The following is a 20,536-nucleotide window of genomic DNA, read 5'->3' as shown; positions in this document are numbered from 1 at the left end:
ACTGAAGGCTGCACAGATGCTAGAAGCGCCCGCTTTCCCCTCGCTGCTGACTGCTGGGAAACGGATGCTGGCCTCAGGTTATGAAGGCTAAGCTGCTTCAAATTCTCACTCTCTGCTCACAGGCCCCGTGGCTCCCATTCACTACTTGTATTCTCTCAGGCTCTACCCGCCCTCTCTCTGTGGTGTTCAAAGCTGCCAGGTGCAGCTGGGTGGAGAGGGAATGAGGCTGGAGGGGTTGGGGAGGAAAGCGTCTCTGGGCCTAGTGTTGTTGCTGGGACTCATCCTGACATTTCGGTTCTTGTCGCTGAATGAAAAACCAGAGGACCTCTCTGTAACCCTCCAGCAACTCTGCCTTCCTGTGTGTGCGTGCGCGTGTGTGCACATGCATGTGCGTATGGTGTGTGTGTTTGCACATGTGGGGGCACACTCATTTGTGTGTGTCCTTGTGTGTAGGTCAGAGATCTGCTTCCTTTTTTATTCTTTTACTGCCCTCCGCCTTGGTTTTTTTTTTTTTTGGTTTTTTCGAGACAGGGTTTCTCTGTAGCTTTGGTGCCCGTCCCAGAACTAGCTCTTGTAGACCAGGCTGACCTCGAACTCCCAGAGATCCGCCTGCCTCTGCCTCCCGAGTGCTGGGATTAAAGGCATGCGCCACCACTGCCCAGCCTCCGCCTTGTTTTTTGAGACAGCTTGTCTCAGTGAACTTGGAACTGACCTGAGCTGGACTGACCCGTCGCTGAGCTTCCAGTGAGGAGGGTTACACGCATGGAGCTTTCATGGGGATCTGAACTCGGGTCCTCATGCTTGCCCCGCAAGCGTCTTACCACTGAGTCACCTCTCCAGTCCTGCCCGCTTCCTTCTGCTGCTGCTGGACAGAGTAGATTCAGTGTGCTGCGGCCTTTCATTAAGTTGATAGGGCACAATGAAACAATGAGATGCTCACAGTGGGGGCTTTGCAAACTCATTCAGAATGTCTGCAGGTGGGGCTGGCGGCATGACTCAGTGAATAAGCGTTTGAAGCCTAGCATATACCTCACACAGATGCACAGACAGATGCACACACACAAGGTTGTCTGCATGTGACCATGGGGCCCAGGGACTGTGGACACAGAGTATCTGTCCTCTTAGGACTGGCCCTGTCCTGAAAGCCACAGATGCTAGTAAACCCTGTGTAAGGTGAAGGGTGATGGAGAGGTTCTTCGTACCTCTGCGTGTCTGAGATTTCCCGTAAGACTGACTGGAGGAACAGCAAGCCTGGAACCAATCTGGATTCCTTTTGGGACCTAGGGCAGCTGTGTTCACAGTGTGTCCTGTCGTTCACTCTGTCTGCTGTTATTTTTTTAATTTACACCCTTCAGAGGGTATGAAATCATCTAAAAGGGCAGTAATTAAGATTTCACATTGAAGATTGCATATCTAATGTTTCATAAATAATCTTGAAACAAAGGGACAAAAAACAGTTTCGAGCCCCAGGCAATGATGAACTGCTTCCAAAGAATCCAAGGCATTTCGGTGTGTATTAGAGATTAACGAGGCAGGCTTGTGCCAACTTGTATTTCATCTTTGACATCTAGCAGATGAGCTGTGGCTAAGTAAATGAAAACAGTCTAAGCATCAGATGTCAGTACCAGCATCCCACACTAGGAGGCTGAAGGGGGAGGGATGGGGGATGGAAGGGGGAAGGAGATGCTACTGCTAAGAGTTCTAAGTCAGCCTGGGATATATAACTATCTCAAGACAGAAACAAAAACAAGCAGTCAGCCATTGGATGTTGCCTAGGACTTGGATACAGCAGCAATGTGTACATGTCATAGTGACAGATCAGGAAGAAAGTGGGTTCTCGGAGTTTTCATCTGCAAGAACTGATCAGCAAGCCCAGAATCCCATTGGACCTTTTATTTGCAGTATGGCCTTAAATAATCTGAGTTTGGGGGATGGAGAGGTGGTACAGCAGTTAAGAGCACTTGCTGTTCTTGCAGAAGACCTGAGTTCAGTTCCCAGCAGCCATGTCATGTAGCTCACAACTGCCTGTAACTCTGGCTCTGGGGAATCTGATGCCCTCTTCTGGCCTTTTTGAGTACCTGCACACATGTGCCATACACACACACACACATGCACGCACACACACACACACATAAGTAAAAATAAATCTTTAACAATGAGCTTTAATTTTCTCAAATACTAAAGAGATAACAGAGTATCTCCTATTACTGGGAGGAAGTATGCAAATATTTAATAATATTTATTTAGTAATTCTCATGGGTACCAAGGAATATTAGCTCCTTTGCCTTCTCCCAGGATGCTCAGATCTTTGAATGCTACACATATCCAAGACAGGTTAGATATTCACTTTTTTACTTTTCTGACTTAGGATTTCTTAATTAAATATGATTCTCTCCATTTCTCCGTGCCCTGGTTGCATGACCTTTGGTTGGACTATTCTTGAAGGTTTAAAAATGCACTTATTTCTGCCTCCACATTTGTCACCTCCAAGTGGAACGTCTGCTATTCTGGTTTGCCCTTTTCCCACGCAGCTGTTCCTCTCGTGCTGTCACCGGGCATAGATGCTTCAGCTGAGCAATGAGCAGCCACCAGACAAAGCTCACACAACTGGGGCTTCTCTATCTGTCAGCAGCCACCAAACTCGCATCCAAATGGCTCTTAAACAGTGGAGTCATTCATGGCTTAGCGGAACCCTTGACATTTCATCTTGATATGGCTAAAGAATAATTGCTGACTTCTAGTTTGCTCTTAAGATGCTGGCTTATGGTTATTTATGCTTGGTTTACATATTTTCTGTTTTGCTTCACAGTGTGGCTCGAAAGCAGCAAAATGTTTATGGTGGTTGGGTGGCTGGGTGGATGGATAAACGGATAAGTGGGTGAATATTGTTCTTTCAAAGTCAGGGCCTGTTCTGAAGATTGCAGTTAAGTGACAGAGCATGTTATGAATGTTGCTAGTCTTCTGTTAATCTCCTGTAGCTGTTGCACATAAGAGATCATTTCTTCTTTTTCAAAATCTCTGCAGGTGTTTATGTGTATGAGGAACTTATGTGTGAGTGCAGGCACATGCGTGCCATCAGCACATATGTAGAGGTCCGCAGACAACCTTAGGTCTCAGTCTTCACTTTCCACCTTTTTGAGATAAGGTCTCTTGTCTGTCACTGTATGAGCCCAGATACATGGCTGGCAGCTTCTGGGGAGTCTCCTGTTACTATCTCTCATCTCACAGTGGGGGCGGAGACAGTGGGGACAGGGGCACTAGAACTCTGCAGACACAGTTCCTTCTGTCCCCAGCCTTGCAGGGGTTTAGGGATCCCAACTTGTCTACCAAATGGTTTAGGAATTGACCGACACTTCTCCCAGGCCCTGTAAGTGGTAATTCTGGAAGGGACCTGCAGGCGCTTTGATCTACTGGTTATTTATTTATTTATTTATATGGGGGTAAATGATGGAGCTTGTCAAGGTTTGGCATTTAAGTCCCACCCTATGGCACTACTGAGAAGTGGTGGAGCCTTTGGTGGCAGGAGAGGGGAGGAAGTTAGGTCATTGGGTGTGACCTTCCTCACTCTCTTTTCTCTCCCAACTGTCAGGAGGCAAACAGCCCCTTTGTGGCAGTGTTTGCTGTACTTTGCCACAGTGCATGGACTGAAACCCTTAAGTGTATGAGACAATAAATCTTTCCTTTTTCAAGTTGGTTATTAGTTACTATTAGTTATTATTTCTGTGCAGCCACAGCTTTGTAACATTATTTGCAAAAGTATCTTGTTCTCAGCCAACAGGACCCTCGGGAGTTCTTTTCCTTCCCATGTCGCCACTGCTTCCTCCTTCTCTGTGAGACAGTGTTACTATTGTAGCCCTGCATCTTCTGGAACTCCTGATGTAGACAGCGATAGCTCTGAGCTCAGAGATCTGCCTGCCTCTGCCTCCCAAGTTCTAGGATTAAAGGGATATGCCCTTATATCCAGCCTTTCCCTCTCTTTCTCAATCCTACTTCAAGGATGGCCTACTTCCTGGTTCACTGATAATACAACCCTTCTCCCCCAACACACACCTTTTATTTTTTTCAAGATGTGATCTCTTGCTGCTCAGGTTGGCCTCTAATCAATGTGTTGCTGAGGATGGCCTTGAACTCCTACATTCTTACCTCCACTCTGCAAGTCCATCTGACAGTGCCTCCAGTCTGACTCATATGCCATCCCAACATGGGGCCTCTTTTCATGAGACTGTTAATCCCATACCTAGAGTCTCTAGTACCAAGAGTCAGGGCTTTCCTAGCCCCCTTCCCACAAATCTAGGCTCAGCCGCCTGTGCCAGCTAAAGAGACATGATTGTAAAGAGCAGAGGCAAGAGATTTATTCAGTGTGGCCACATGGGGAAGAGAAGCAGCTAAAAGAGATGCAGGGATCCAAGTCTGTCTTTGGGATACTGACACTGGGGCAGAGGACGAGGAGCGTGTGCGATTAAGTAGGCCTGGTTAAGGTGGGCTCCGGTTGATCTTAGCCCCGTTTTAGTTCTGCACAGGGATTCATCTTATCCTCAGGCCTCCATCGCTTCTGTGTCTCAGTGTGGCCTTACCATCGTGGGTAATTGCTACATGAGGAAAGGAATCCCCAGTGACCAGAGGAAAGATTAGGGACAGCGATTTGTCTCTGTGTCTTCATCCAAAGTAAAGGAGACATACAGAATGAAGGCAGAGATGTCAGGCTTACTTACATCCTGTCTTCAGTTACCTTGTGGGCTAAGTGAGGAGACCATGCCTTTTAGGAAAAGCAGCTTCTAGATGCCTGTTTCAGTTCCCCTCACAGGCTGTATGACCTAATCATGTTCCCCATCCTCGCCTCTTGATGCCTTTACCTTAGCAGATGAATTTGGTGGGAACAGGGACGCTCAGAGCGCAAGTAATTACCTTTCGCGCAAGAACACTAAAGCTCTCTCTCAGCAGATCTCAAGCATGTGTTTGTGCGTGAGATTCCATTGGTTCTGGAGAATGGCCTGGTGGTGTAGCTGGTGTTCTTAGCAGTCTGGATGAAAAAGGAGTATCGCATTTGCATTTACAAGGTCAGAGCCAGTCCCTGGCTGAGCCAGGATGCTGATCAGTGCTGCTGCTGCTGCCGCACCTCAGCAGCTCACTCGGGTGACTTCCTAAGCAGATGATGATGGAATGATCCTGGAAATGGTCCTTCCTCGTCTACAGAGATGAGGAACTCCCTACAAGCCAAAACCAGTCCTGACAATCAAATGGGTTCCAACAGCCAACTCCAAATTCTTATTTGGGGTCTTAGCACCTCAGTGAAATATAACACAAAGCAGGGACTCTTTTGTAACGACCTGTCGGCTGCCATCTGAATCAGTGTCAGGAGGCCGGCTTACCCACAAGTGGCTGTTTTTGATATTAAAATCACTATGTGTGCTAGGGTCTAATTATGTTAGTTAGTTCTTCTGCTGCTTCAATAAAACACCGTGGCCACGGCAACTTTTAGAAGAAAGTATTTATTTTGAGCTTCAAGTTTCAGAGGATTAGCATCCAGAATGGTGGGAACAGCAGGTAGAAGACACGGCGCCTAGAGCTGGATCAGAGAGCTCACTTCTCAAACCACAAGCAAGAAATGGAAAGATCCAACTCAAGCCCTCAGTGACACATCCTCAAGTAAGGCCACACCCTCCAAGCCTCCTCAAATGGGGGAATCGAGCATTCTAACGCTGGAGATCTGGGGACCCTATCATTCTAACCATGACACTGCTTTATATTGCCATCTTGTTTTGGTGATAGTGGTGATAGTGGTGTTTTGAGACTGGAACATAGCCAAAGATGACCTTGAGCTTCCGATCCTCCTGTCTCCACCTCCTTAGTTATGGGATTACCACTATGTACCACAGCACTCAGTTTTATGTGGTGCTAGGGATTAAGATCAGGGCCTCCTGCACAAGAGGCAAACACTCTACCAGTGAGCCCCAGCCCAGCCTTGCGCCGTCTTCAGTGTAACTCCAGGACCGGGTGGCTTTGTCTTCTCTACTTTGTGACTGAAGAAACTGAGGTCCAGAGAGATGCACAATTAATTCACAAGACTTCTAAGAGGAAGAGCCAGGGTCCAAACCTGGCATTCTGGCTCCAGAGCCAACATTCATCAAGGTAACAAGGCCATTGGTACAAGAAATATGTCCCATTATGCAATGCAAAGAAGTGAGCCATGTGAACAGAGAGATATGTTTAACTTAATTTGAACATTGCGCACTGCATATAAATAGATCGATACCCAAAGCACCACGAGATAGCCTATAAATATATATACTTTCTATATACCAAATTTAAAATTTTTTAATGGTTTTAATTTTTCAAAGAAAAAATAGTTCCCATGACGACTCTTCGAACTGCTGTCAGACCCAGCCTGTGAACCATGCAAGCAAAACCTTATTATAACTTTATAGTCATGTTCCTTTTCTTGTGCCCGTCTTAACAAAGGAGCATTGACCACTTCGTTCCCCAGACTTGGCTGGAAGTTGTCTTTGTTTCTAAAATCAAAGTCCAACTTTGAGAACAAGGCTTTAAAGACAAAATCCAACAGCTCTGTCCCAAGGGTGACCCCAGGGTTCTTTTACAAATGAAGGGCAGTGGCTTCGTGGTATGACTCTCCTCCTCTGGCTTGGAGCTTTGTCTGCAGGGGCATGGCTTTCTGCCAGATGGCTGAGGTAGCAGTCTTGACCGACTGCCAGATGGGGGATATCATCACTGTACCACAAGTTGTGTTTCAGTTGTTAAACACAAACAGCATCAGTTAACTTTTGACCACAAAAATAGCTTCCATTAGTGACTTAAAATTATGGCTGTTTATTTAGCTCATCATTTTTTCTATGAATCAGCAACAATCAGGACTGGACTTGCCTGAGATGTTCTTCCAGTCTTGGCTGTGTGTTCATTTGTTCATTACACACACACACACACACACACTGAAATAAAATGTTTGAAAAGAACCTACTCAGGAGCTGGAGCCATGACTCAGCTTTGGCTGCTCTTCCAGAGGACATAGGTTCTGTTCCCAGCACCCACATGATGGTTCGCAACTGTCAAATCCTACTTGACAGAAACCTGGGACAGATGGCCAACTGTGGTACCTTTTAGCGTACCGAAATGCATGCAGACCTCCAGGCCCACTCAGTACCTGTGTCACCTCTTCTCACCATACTTCCTACCACAAACCTCTCCAGCCTAGGGGCTTTGCTTTCCCTCCCGCAGCTGCTTATTCCTATATAACCCTGACATTTTGGCCATGCTCTTTCTTGGCTCCTCCTTTTGGTCCACTTGCTCTTTCTTCTCTCTTCTCTCCTCTTCCTCTTCCTCCTCTTCCTCCTCTTCCTCCTCCTCCTCTTTTTCCCTCCCTCCCCCTCCCCATCCTCTCATGGCCTGGTTGAGTCTGGACTCTTTAGATATAGAGACATCCGAAGACAGCTGTTCTCTCCCTCATATCCACAGTACAATCCTCTCCTCAACCATACCTCAGAGCAGTCATGTCCTCCTTTCATTCAGAGACCATGTGTAGATACAGGGGATACAACATGCTTCACAGGTACCAGGTACACATGTGACACGCAGACATACGTGCAGAAAGTCATCCATCCACATTAAACCATAAAAAGTAATTTAAAAAAAAAACAAAAACCACCTAGCATCCATTAACTGTTTGGAAAACAGAAAGTCTCTAAGAGGAGCTTTATTCCCTCCTGGTTCTTCTTCTTGTCTGTAGGTTTGTCTGAGTGAATGGTGGATAGCATCCTGCTTAAGATATAATTAAGAAAAAGATTCCTTGAAGCAGGCACATGCCACTCCACCCTGCTTTCTAGATAGCATAGACAGACAAGGAAGGACTCTTGCCGCCCTCGTCCCCAGGCAGAGCATCTCTAATGTGAACCCCCAGAGTGTGTAACTCCTTTCTTCTCAGTCTCAAGCACAGGTTGGCCTTAGACTTCTGCTCCTCCTGCCTCCACCTCCCAGGTGCTGAGATGATGGGCATAAGCCACCACTCCTAGCTTGAACAGCACAGGGCATCGAGCCCAAGGCCTCCTGTATGCCAAGCAAGCACTGTATCAGCCAACCTCTATCCCCAGCCCCAATATCTGAAACTTTGAACAGCAACATGATGCCACAGGGGAAAGTTGTATACTGTGCAGGATGGTTTTATGTCAACTTGACACAAGCTAAAGACATCTGAGAGGAGGGACCCTCAACTGAGAAAACGCTCCCATAAGATCAGGCTGCGGGCAAGCATGTAGGCAATTTTCTTTCTTTTCCTCTTTAAAAAATTTTAAAACAATCTTATTTTACATACCAATCCCAGTTCCCTCTCCCTCCTGTCCTCCCGCTCCCCCACCTTCTCCCTACCCCACCCCCCCATCCACTCCTCAGAGAGGGTGAGGCCTCCCATGGGAGTCAACAAAGTCTGTCACATCACTTGAGTCAGAACAAAGGCCTTCCCTCCTGTATGTTAGCTGAGCAAGGAATCTCTCCATAGGAAATAGACTCCAAAGAGCCGGTTCATGCACTAGAGATAAATACTGGTTCCACAGCTAGTGGTCCCACAAACTGTCCAAGCCACACAACTATCACTCACATTCAGGTGTCCAGTTGAGTCTTACGCAGGTTCCCCAGCTGTCAGACCAGAGTCAGTGAGCTCCCACTTACTCAGATGAGCTGTTTCTGTGGGTTTCGCCATCATGGTCTTGGCCCCTTTGCTCATAATATCCCTCCTCCCTCTCTATGGCTGGACTCCAGGAGTTCAGCCCAGTACTTAGCTGTGGATCTCTGCATCTACTTCCATCAGTTACTGGATGAAGGTTCTATGATGACAATTAAGGTGGTCATCAATCTGATTGCAGGGGAAAGGCAGTTTAGGTACCCTCTCCATTATTGCTTAGAATCTTAGCTGGGAAATTTTCTTAATTAGTAGTTGATGGAGGAGGGCCCAGTCTGTTGCGGGTGGTGTCATCCCTGGGCTGGTAATACTGGGCTCCATAAGAAAACAGACTGAGCAAGCTATGAGGAGCAAGCCAGTAAGCGGTACTTCTCTATGGCCCTTGCTTCAGCTTCTGCCTCCAGGTTCGTGTTTGAGTTCCTGTCCTGACTTCCTTCAGTGATGAACTATGATATGAAAGTGTGAGCCAAATCAGCCCTCTCCTCCCCAAGCCGCTTTTGGTCATGGTGTTCATCACAGCAGTAGAACCCTGACTGAGACATATACCAAGAAACTGACATTTAAAGTATTTTAAAATATCAAGTATAATTATTTCAGGTTTTATGCATAAGGTGTATAGGGAACATAAATTAATTTTTTTCATGTTTAGGCTTGGCTCGATTCCAAGATATTCACAGAACCCCAAATTCTGAAACTCAGAGCAGTTCTGGTCCCAAGCATTTTGGATAAAGGGATTCTCAATCAATAGCCCCCTTTCAAAAAATGATACATGTCAGTGAAACTTAAAGTAGGGGTTCTCAACCTGTGGGTCACGACCCCTTCGGAGATCAAATGACCCTTTCACAGGGGTCACATATCAGATTATTTTTATTATAATTAGTAACAGTAGCAAAATTACAGTTATGAAGTAGCAGTGAAATATTTTTATGGTTGGGTCCCCACAACATGGAGAACTATATTAGAGGGTCACAGCATTAGGAAGGTTGAGAACCGCTGACTTAAGGTTGAACTGTTGGGAATAACGATGAGCTCGGAGCCTGGAAATGCACTGTGAAGACACTTTTTGGGGATAAGGAGCTGCTAGGATTACAGCGTGTGCTCAAACAGAACAAATAAAACCAGAGAACCTGAATGTACCCTAGCCTTCTTTAAAATATTTTCTATTTGTATTTTGAATGTTTTATATATTTTTACAATATATTTTGATCATACCACCTAACGCTATCTCCTTTCAATGCCCCCCAGGGCCTTACTCCACCCCACGGTATCTTATATCCTTTTATGTGTTGGTGTTATTAATAACCTCCTGAGTATACTTAATGTGCGCACATGTGGCCATTGACTGGGGCGTGAGCTACCAGTGGCCATATCCCCAAAGGAGAGATCCTCCCTCTCCCAGCAGCTCTTGACTGCCAGTCACTCCTCTTCTAGGAGTGGGGCCTCGGGACCTTTCTCCATCCGTCCTGGGATTTACACTGGCCTCATCTTGTGCAGGTCACCGCTGCTGTTAGTACAATAGCCACGTCATGTCCAGAAATCAGCATTTCACACCTTTCCTCCCATCCATGGCTCTTGCATTCTTTCTGTACCCTTTCCTTCAATATTCCCTGAGCCTGGGGTGCAGGAGGTTGATGCAGATGACTCAGCCACAGCCGAGAGTTCAGTGACTTAGAGTCAGCACGCTCTCAGCTGTTGCCCACTGCAGAAGGAAGTTTCTGTGGCTAGAGCTGAGAGCAGCACCAACTATGATGCAAACATAATTATTTAGAGGGTGGTTTGTCAGCAGGGCCATTTATCAACACAGCAGAGCCAGCCTTGGGACCTCTGCTCCTCTCAGACTCAGTCTGCTCTTGGAAACTTGTCTGTACAGTGGAAGCCACTGGAAAAAGAGAATGACAATGGGCTCCACTGAATTTTATTTAGACAGAGTTTGCAGCCCAGGCTGCCTTAGACTTACTCCTCCTGCCTCTGTGCTCTGGAGTGCTGGGGTTACAAATGTGCTCCCTGCCTGGCTGGGACCTTTCAAGTTGCTACAGCCACAGCCGCTGTGTGAGAGATTGACCTGAAAGCGTTGTGACCTTAATCTCCCTAGGCTTAAGTTTCTTCCTCTTTAAAATACAAATGATCCCAATTGCTTTATACAAGAATATATGTGTGAGAATTTAGAAAGAAAATATGTTTAACTTTAGTGTCAGCTCCGTTTGGCGTTTACTGGGAAATGTAATGATAAAATAACACAGCTAACTTGAAAAAAGAAGTTACTTGGTCCTAGTCTTAGCGTTTCTATTTTGTGTTAAAACACCATGACCAAAAGCAACTTGGAGAGGAAGGACAAACTTGCAGCTTGTCCATCATCCAGGGAAATCAGAGCAGGAACTCGGAGGCAGGAACCGAAGCAAAGGCCATAGAGGGGAGCTGTTTAGTGGCTTGTTCCTCATGGCTTGCTCAGCCTGCTTTCTTACATAACCCAGAGACCGCTGCCCAGGAATGGCCCTGCCTATAATAGCCTGGGCTCTTCCATAGACGTCATTAGTTGAGACCAAACTCCACATACTTACCTACAGGCCAATCTTATGATTATCAGATAACTCTAGCTTGTGTTGAGTCCATATAAAACTAGGCAGCACAGTCCTGGAATGGAGGGCTGGAAATGAGTTCAGTGTCTGAGGAGGAGGCCATCTGAGTCTGTGCTGGTGCCTGGATGGAAGAAAAGGTTCTGGAGTCAGACAAGCAGCCTTGTGTCTCCTCTCCTACTCATGCAAGCCCTGGGGCCCTGGGAAGATTCCATCAACTCCAGGAGCCTTGGTTTTCCAGTCTGGTCGATGGGAGGGTGATGCTTTAGTAGTACCTGTCTCCCCAGGGCCACTGGGATTAAAGAAGGGTATGCGACAAGCAGTAAGAACTGTTGTTCCTGTCATTAGGGGCCTTACTTGAAAGGAGGCAAATGCTAGCACATGAGAAACCAAAGCATTGTGGGGAGCTGGGTCCTGGTTGAAAAAAGAGTGAACTCTGTTTGGGGCAGGCATATGGAAATGGATCTACACAGGTGTATCATGGGAGCTTCTGCCAAAGCTGCTTTTTACCTGTGTCTTCTTGTCTGCAGACCTTGAAGGGCATGCTGCAGACTCTGGAAGGCACTGGAGATGAGACTGTACAGCCAGGTTTGCAGAGTTTAGGTCCTGATGAAGGGCTTTCTGTGGAAATAAGAGTCTTGCCTCCCCCTTACACAATCTGTGTTCACCTTGGCCCTCCTGATCTCATGTTAGTGTTACCTTCCCTGGGCAGAGTCTGGATGAGTTGGAAAAGGAAATGGTTTGAAGGCAGGAGATCAACTGGTAGGTGATGGTTACAAGGGCCCATCCATGTTCCAAAGAGGGGCCGAAAGGCTGCCATCTCACTCCATCCTGCTGTGGACTGGCTTGTATTCCTCGGGAAGAACTCAAGGGGGGGCCATGTAAGAACCTGAAAATACGAGACATGACAGTTGGCCCAGTGTTCTGAAGCGGTCCCTTGACATCTACTGTGCCTTTGGATTATCTTAATTGGAGCAGGAGAGATCAGAACTTAATTAGAACATAATTGAGCATCCACATTAAACAGAGCTGGCTTAATGGCCGCTTTGTAAACTTCACCTGGGAATTCTTCCTATCAGCACATCCCTGAAAATATTTTGGGCACACGCCATTAGGTCGGTGCTTCACTGTAATCGATGGCTAATAAAGGTCGCCTGTTTATATCCTAACGGTAAAGACCAGCACAGACTCACATGACTTTGTTTTAACTGGATGTTATTTATAATAACTGGGTGTTATTTATGCAAAACTAAGATTCTGTATTTCCTGGAGTTACTGGCTTTGGGGGATTTTTCCAGAAAGTGACAGAAAACCCCATTCAAAATGACTTACATAGAAAATAATGTTTTCTTAAGATGTGAGGAGCCCATGGGGAGATCTTCTAGCACAGCTTGATTGGTGAGCCTCAATGATGTCTGTAGAGAAAAATGTTCTTTTTATCGGTGCTTGTTCATTGATAAAATGACATTTCATTATAGCATGTTTGTATACTACTTAGAGCATATTGCACCTCCCTTGTCCCCCCTCACCTCCCCAGTCTCCTGCTGGTCCCCTTCCTCTTCTCAGTCTTCCCTCTGCTCTAAAGTCATGCATGTGTGTTTAACCTGAATTCCACATGTAAGGAAAAATATGAGCTGTTTGTCCTTCTTGGACATAGTCCCCATATCTCTGCTACCCTCCCCATGCATACTCCTCCCTCCCATTGTTCCCCATGCTATTTCTATTCTACTTTCATGGCATCTGTACATTTATTAAGTATCTCTATAAAACCTAGGAACTACGCATAAGAAAACGTGTCATTTGTCTTAAAGGTTGGCTAAACTTGCCTAATATGATTATCTCCCATTGTAAACATTTTCCTGCAAATGACATACTTCGTTCTTCCCTACAGAAGAACACAATTCCACATTGTTTATCTGCATCATATTTTCTTTATCCATTTTTATGTTGGTGAACCTTTTCTTAAAGACAGGACATTACTATAGAGCCCAAGCTACCCTCAAACAGGCAGTCCCCATGCCATAGCCTCCCGAGTGCTGGAATTACAGCTGTGGACCACCAAAGCCAGCTGTGGGGGTAGAATTATGTATGTCCATTTAATCCAGATTTCATTGTTTTTAAATGTTAGCCAAGCCAATTTTCTTCCCAGCCTTTAGCCCTTTAGTCTATCACCTGTGTGTGGGCTCAGCTACTCCATAGATTGATCTCATATGAGTTAATGTGTGCCTTTTCACTCGTTGAGAGTCGTGGTTTTGTTTTGTTTTGTTTTTCTTTTGGTATTTTGAGACAGTGTTTATCTTTGTAGTTTTGGAGTCTGTCTTAGCACTTGCTCTGTAGACCAGGCTGGCCTCAAACTCACAGTCATCTGCCTGTCTCTGCCTCCCGAGTGCTGGGATTAAAGGCGTGTGCCGCCACCACCACTGCCCGGAGTGTTTTTTGTTTGTTTGTTTAAAAACAATATTCTCTTCTATCTTCTTTTTTTTTTAAAGATTTATTTATTTATTAAGTATACAGTCGTTTGTCTGCCTGTGGGCCAGAAGAGGGAACCAGATCTCATTACAAATGGTTGTGAGCCACCATGTGGTTGCTGGGAATTGAACTCAGGACCTTTGGGAGAGCAAGCCATGCTCTTAGCCTCTGAGCCATCTCTCCAGCCCTCTTCTATCTTTTTATGACCATTATTTTCAAATCCACATACCCAACATGTAACTGTTACAACTACATTTGTTTTATTTGCTTCATGAAGTATTTCCCCTTCAACCCATTAATTCTCCCCTCTGTCTGTCCGGTGTGCTGCTTGGGACTGATCTCAAAGTAAATTACAGATCAGTGATAACATATGCCTTGTCCCATGACTCTTGCTCTTCTCCCTTTCAACTTCACGTTTCTTTTTAACTTTACATTGGTTTGAGGCAGGGTCTCCTGTATCTGTCCCAGGCTGGCCTCCAACTCCATGTGTAGCCGAGCATGAACGGGTGGTCTCCTGCCTCCTCCCCCCAACTTCTGGTTTCTGGCATCCAGTATCACATCCACTGTCAGCCATAGATTTTATGGGGTTTTGTTCAGATATGGGGCCTAGAAAGATAGCTCACTGTGCACTCTCAAAAGCAAACACATAACAACAAAAATAATGTGTTTTAACTTTGTGGTTGCCCGTTTGCCCTGCTCGTACAATACGCACACTTGTGCCTTTTAGTGATCAAGGATTCCTTGTGGCTGCCCACGTCTGGTGAGCCTGGCAGCCCAAGCGTCTTGGGTCTTGAGCGTTCCCTTTTCTTACTTCCTCTCTTATCTCTTCACGCAGCACAGCTTTTCAGTTGCCTTCCCTTCTCCCTTTCGGCTCCGCAGCAGATACTTTCTAAACCAAACAAGAGCTGAACAATACCCCACTGTTCCGCAGTCTGGGTATGCAGGGCACGTCCACGCCTGCCCAGACCCGAAGGAAAATATCATCTCTTACAGTTTATTTCTTTGCATCAAAAGCGAATAAATCTGTGCATGAGCTTCATGCAGCTATGTCAAGGTCTATTTAATAGGGCGAGCGGGGCTGTATCCTGTGCCTAGAATCTTTACCGCTCCGGGTGTGGGAAATGCAGACCAGCCTGGTGTGTGGGAAGACAGAGACTAGCATCTTACAGTTGCTCCATTGTGTAAGCCATTAGACTGTAATTCGTGCTTGGTTACATATTTGCATTGTTGTAACAAGTGTTTTCTTCTTTTTAGGTAGCTTTTGAAGGGAGCCTTCCCTTTCTTACACAGCCTTTAAAAAGCACAAAAACAAAAAGCACTTTGGACTGGGGTGGTGATGGTGATGGTGGTGTAAAGTTGGGAAGGAGAGGGTTCAGCATCTGGGAGGGATGGATGAGGGGGGTGACCATAATCAAAATATTCTCACTAAATTCCCAAAGAGCTAAAAAGAAATGAGAAAAAAATATTGTGTGTCAAGCAAACAAGCCCTCTCTCAGATTTAGCACTTTTCATTCTATCCCCTTGGCTGGCAGTGTTTTAGTGTCTTTGTTAAAGCTGTTGGCTTCGAGGTAAAAGACAGCACATAATCTCCAGGATCCAGGCACAGAGCGCTTTCTTCGCTAACAGCCACGATAAAGCTTCCTTTAAAACCCTAAGCAGCACTTTGCTTTTCAGTGACCATCAGTTTTACAGCAATGCGGTCAGCTTTCTGTAGGATTATAAAGCCAAACTGCTGCTTCTAAGAGAAGAAGAACAAAGAAATTAGATGGAATTTTTCCTAAGAACATATTGTGGTGAGGTGGAGCGTGGCGCTGTCAATGGAGTGCTTACTTAGAGTAATGGAGGCCCTGGGTTTGGTCCCCAGCACCACACAGACAAGGCATGGCAGTTTATGCCTGTAATCCCAGCACTTGGGAGGCAGAGAAAATTCAGGCACTGGAAATTCAAGGTCATTTAACCTCTGTTACACAGCTACTTTGAGGTCAGCCTAAGGGATACTCTGTTTCAAAAAGAGAGACAGAAATTGTGGGAAATGAATGAAATGTATCTAGAATTATGCTAATAAACCTTCATTTGAAGTGCCCACATCCTTGTACATGAATCTTTCTTGCTTTGACACCCTGGACCTATTTCTGCATTTCTTCATTCATTTACTCCGCAGTGGTGGATGAAGCCAGGGATGGAAGGAGAGAAGGTGTGTTTTCTATTCCCCAGAGCTTGTGGTCTGGAGGGAAGTGTGTGCCATCTGTGGCTGGTTGCTTTCTGAGGTGCTGAGGTTCACCAGGAAACGGCAGAACAGCCTTTCCTATGTGAAAGGGCTTTTTGGGTTAGCCTAGGATGCACGGGATTGGAGAACTGGAACATAGTAGTTAAAGCAGTTGAAACTTTCTCTTTTGTAAACAATAATCAACTCAGCAGAGATGGCTTGGAGACAAAAAAAAAAAAAAAAAAAAAAAAAGACACTTCCAACAGAGTGTGTATCTCAGTGTGCCCAGCCAGGGTCAGACTGTGAGCTCTGAGAGTTCCATCTTGGGCACACCACCAATATCGGGGAGGGAAGGGGGAGGGGGAGAGAGAGGGAAAAAGAGAGAGAGAGAGAGAGAGAGAGAGAGAGAGAGAGAGAGAGAGAGAGAGAGAGAGAGAGAGGAAAGAAACGCACGCTGACTCCTGTACCTGGCAGGTCCAGGGTCTCGTACAGCGTGATCAGGCGTTTGCCACTGCAGTCTACCCCACAGTGTCCTGCTAATGGATCCCTGGTCGTCTTCTCTGGATAGGGCAGTTTCGGGTTAACTGATTCCATCTTTCCATCTGCATCAGTCCTATTTCCAAATAAGGTCATATTCTGAGGTACTGGGGTTAGGATACTAGCAGAGGAATCTTGGTGAAGGTGCAGTCCAACCCCTTCTCTCCTTTCCTCCTGCTGATCCCTCCTGTTGGCTGGCCCCGATGGTTGATAGGGGATGCTGGGTGACATGAGCTAGTCCCCTGCATCACAGGGCAGGGCAGGGTAGGGTAGATCTAGAGGGACAGAGAAAATTTCCAGAACACTTTGCATTCTTGGGAGGGCTACCAACAGGGCTGCCAGCACCTTTAGACTGACTTGGTTCTTAGTCTCTGTCAAAGAGGTTCTCTTTTCCTGGGGGTAACGTAGGCAAATGACCATTTACTCCAGATCAGGCACCAATGACCAGCCACATAAGTCATTCCACCTGGGGGTCGCAGCTCATACCCCTCATCCCTGGAGCTTCCTGCATTGCTGGCAGGCACCTCTGTGCCAGGAATCTCCTTCTCAGCCCTCATTACTGCTTGTCTGTTGGGGGAGGGACCCTGTGAACCCATGGGCTCCTGAGGCTTCCTGAGTCCTACGCATGGACTGTGGGGGTCGGTGCTCCCCTTCTACCCTATGAGCTCCGTGTATCAAACTCAGATCATTCTGCTTTGCTGCAAGTTCCCAAGCCCACTGAACCATCTCACTAGCCCTGCTCCCTGAGTCCTAAGCGTCATGTCTAGAGGATGGAGCATCTCAAGTCAGAGGAAAGTGCTGCAGAGCAAACCAGAAAGGGACTCTCCATTTCGCAGGTCCCTTAACAGTTCTCTGGCAGGGGCTGATGATTCTGTTTCAGCCACAAGAAGGGAGAATCAGGAGACAGGATAGCTGGTGCTGTTCCCTTCTCAGCACAGCTCGACTCAATACCCTAGAATGTTTCCCCTTGTGACTTCCTAGGTAGACCTATATTTGGCTGCATTGTAAATAAATCCAGTGACATTTTTGTTGCCTTGTATGTCAGGAGGGGGTAGTGCAGGCCCAAGCTGGCACAGTGACTTAAGGCCTAGCTCCTCCTAACTCCTGCTCCATCATCTGTAGTGTGTGGAGTTGTGTTTGGTTTGTTTGTTTGAGGCAAGGTTACCTATGGCCTGAGCTGGCCTCAGACTCGCTAAGTAGCTGAGGGTGGGGTCCAACCCCTCATCTTCCTGCCCCACTTCCTAAGGCTGAGTCACCACACCAGGCTGAGCGTGTAGGTTTTGGTCTCGGGACATAAAGGGACTGTTCATTTCCAGGCCCACAGCTGTATTCCAGACCGGAAGTAGAAGGGACAGCAGGCAGGAGAACCCAGGAAAGGAGAGTAATCATAGACATCTCTTGGCCATTTCCGTTTCTGTCTCTTAAGGCAGAACGGCGACCCATAGATGTCCCTTTCTCCTCAGAAACCCAGGAAATCATTTCGGGTCTAATTGATAGCTGTGTGGAGGCAGTAAGATTTCTGCTAAGAGATGGGTGTAGTACCATCGGCTTCTACCTCTTGGTGCTTAAACTTTTCACGTTTATGTTTACCCTCCACCTTTGAGAGGAGCACCCAGATCTGAAGTCCAGCTGTGGGCTTGAGTAGACCGAGGGACCCAACAAACGCAGTATGCCACGTGCCAGTGTTTCAGTCAGTGGCCTTGTGCCCTGTGCTTCAGCTGATGGCCCAATAGCTAACCACACAAGATGAGGTCACACCACCTAGTGCTCTTGGCCCTGTTCTAGTCTATGATGCTTGCACAGTGACAGAAATCATTAAGGTTGTCTCTTTCAAAATGCATCCTGCTTGTCCTCTCTGTGAGTCATACATGGCAAAGCAAGCTGTGGTTTAGATAAGAAACTCCTTTCCACCAGTTCCTATAACATTAGCCTCTTCAGGACTAGAAAGATGGTTCAGAGGTTAAGGGCACTTGTTTCTCTTGCAGAGACCAGGGTTCAGTGCCCAGTACCAACATGTCTCACAACCATTCCAAAACCCCAGTTCCAGGGATCTGACGTCTTCTGATCTCTGATGGCACCAGGAACATGGTGCGCATACATACATGCAGGCCAAATACTCCTACATATAAAACAAATAAGTCTATCCTTTTTTCAAAGTCAGCCTTCTGAGGTATAGAACAAGGATACATGTAATAAGCACCCACTAGGTGCACTCACAGTCTTTTATTAGTCCCTACTGTCAGAAAATGCTTTATTCAAGGTTGACTAGAGAAATAGCCTCGGGTTGCTTTATACTGTCCGCACACTGTTTGCTGACACACTTTTACACCTCATAATGGACCGATACATATTAAAATGGGTCTAACCAATTTACTGCTCTCTTTATGCTATACAGACATGCGGGAAAAAAAAAGTAAGAATATAACTTAATTTTATCTTCTCCCCTTTAGAGGAAGAGAACCAAATTCATTGCCTGCGATTTCCTGACTGAGTGGCTGTACAAGTAAGTCGTTCCTGTCATTAATATTCAATGGCCCTGAGCATCTGATTGTGTGAATCTCTAATAGAAGAACAACAACCGACTTAATTCTTGTCCTTTTTCTTGTCAACCAAACATGGCTGTGTGACCAGTCAGAATCCGAAGAGGGCAGGGGAGCCATTCACAGAATTCTTCTCCATTCCTTTCGTGGAGGAATGGCTCAAGGGCCAGTAAGTGTGAATAGTTGACTTCCAATAGTTTTTCTCTTACGTGTATGTGTGTTTGGTGTGCATGACTGTTTGCTAGTGTGTGGGCCCACATGTAAAGGCTGAGGCTGCGTTGGAAGTCCTCTCTGATCGCCGTTCACCTTGTTCATTGAAGCTTGCTGATGTAGTCGATCTGGGCGGCCGGCTTGCTCTGGGATCCCCTGTGTTTGCCTTCTGAGGACTGAAAGTGCAGGCAGCCGTCACTCTCTCCCAGCATTTGTGTGGATTCTGGGGAGCCCAACTCTGGTCCTCATGCTTCCGTAGCTCTAGCCACCGAGCCATCTTGCCCACCCAATCCTAATCTCAAGGTTATGCTTGAGATGGCTTTCTTTAGTATAAGGGAATGTGCTCATGTACGGCATCTAGGACTCTAGATCAGTTACGCTTGGGGCTCTTGTCTCCAGCTCACTCTGTCTCCACACTGGTTCCTTCCCAGAAACACTTCAGAAATAACACAGTAGAGTTCTTAGCCTAGATAATTTTCCTTCCCAGTGTCTTCCTGTCTCTGCTAGTGAGGCTTGAGCTCCAGGCCCTTGTGCCCGCCAGATGACCAACTATTTACCAGCAGAACTGCACTTCCCCCCAGGTCTCACACTCAAGCCCAGCCTAATCTACACGGTGAATTCAATGCCGCCCAGAGCTATACGGTGAGATGGGGGTGAGTGCTGAGAGATGGCTCAGTGGATAAGAGCACCTGTTCTTGCAGAGGACCCAGGTTTTATTCTGAGTACCCCCGTGGCAGTACACAAACAGCTGTAACTCTGGTTCCAGAGGATCTAGTGCTGACCTCTACAGGTACTAGGCTCCCATGTGGTACACAGACTTACACGCACCAAAACACCCATACATATACAATGAGCCTAAAAGACAACATACAAGACCTTCTATCCATGAGATCTCCATGAGAATCTTGTAAACCCCTAGTCTCTTACTGCCTGGGATGCTTCAAGGGGCCTCGAGGTCCCCTCGTAGCTCACAGAGACACACCGAGATGTAGCAGCCATCTTTGCAGCTGGAGGCACAGTGCTCTGGCTTCTGCTGGCTTTTGTGTCCTGTGCTTCCATTATCTTTCCAGGAGATGCCCAGGAGCATGACAAAAATGAAATCAAATTCACAGGATGTAATAAAACCTGAGCAACACCTCCCCGCCATAACACAGAGAGTTCGGTGCTGAGGACACCGGAAATGGACCAGTCCGGAGAGGCGTGTTGCTAAGCAGCTGAGTTTGTATGGTGTTTTAGTTCGGGTGTTAACAAAACAGTAAGGAAAGTGGTGAGGCGGGAGACCCTTCCCAGGCCTGGAGCCAGCCCCACTGGGTTGAGT

General features: G+C 46.6%; 1 protein-coding gene across 1 annotated transcript in view; it reads left to right on the top strand.

Annotated features, from left to right (window-relative positions):
• The window catches only part of Iqck (IQ motif containing K), a 123,562-nt gene that overhangs the window by 39,130 nt on the left and 63,896 nt on the right, over positions 1 to 20,536 (top strand). The window contains exons 5-6 of the mRNA XM_057777042.1: positions 18,919 to 18,971; positions 19,100 to 19,177. Of these exons, the coding sequence (XP_057633025.1) occupies positions 18,919 to 18,971; positions 19,100 to 19,177 (131 nt within the window). The remainder of the gene's footprint in view (positions 1 to 18,918; positions 18,972 to 19,099; positions 19,178 to 20,536) is intronic.

The sequence above is a fragment of the Chionomys nivalis genome, chromosome 8, assembly GCF_950005125.1.
Source record: "Chionomys nivalis chromosome 8, mChiNiv1.1, whole genome shotgun sequence".
Taxonomy (NCBI): domain Eukaryota; kingdom Metazoa; phylum Chordata; class Mammalia; order Rodentia; family Cricetidae; genus Chionomys; species Chionomys nivalis.
Note: the sequence above shows the minus strand (reverse complement) of the source record. Positions and strands in the feature narration are given on the sequence as shown.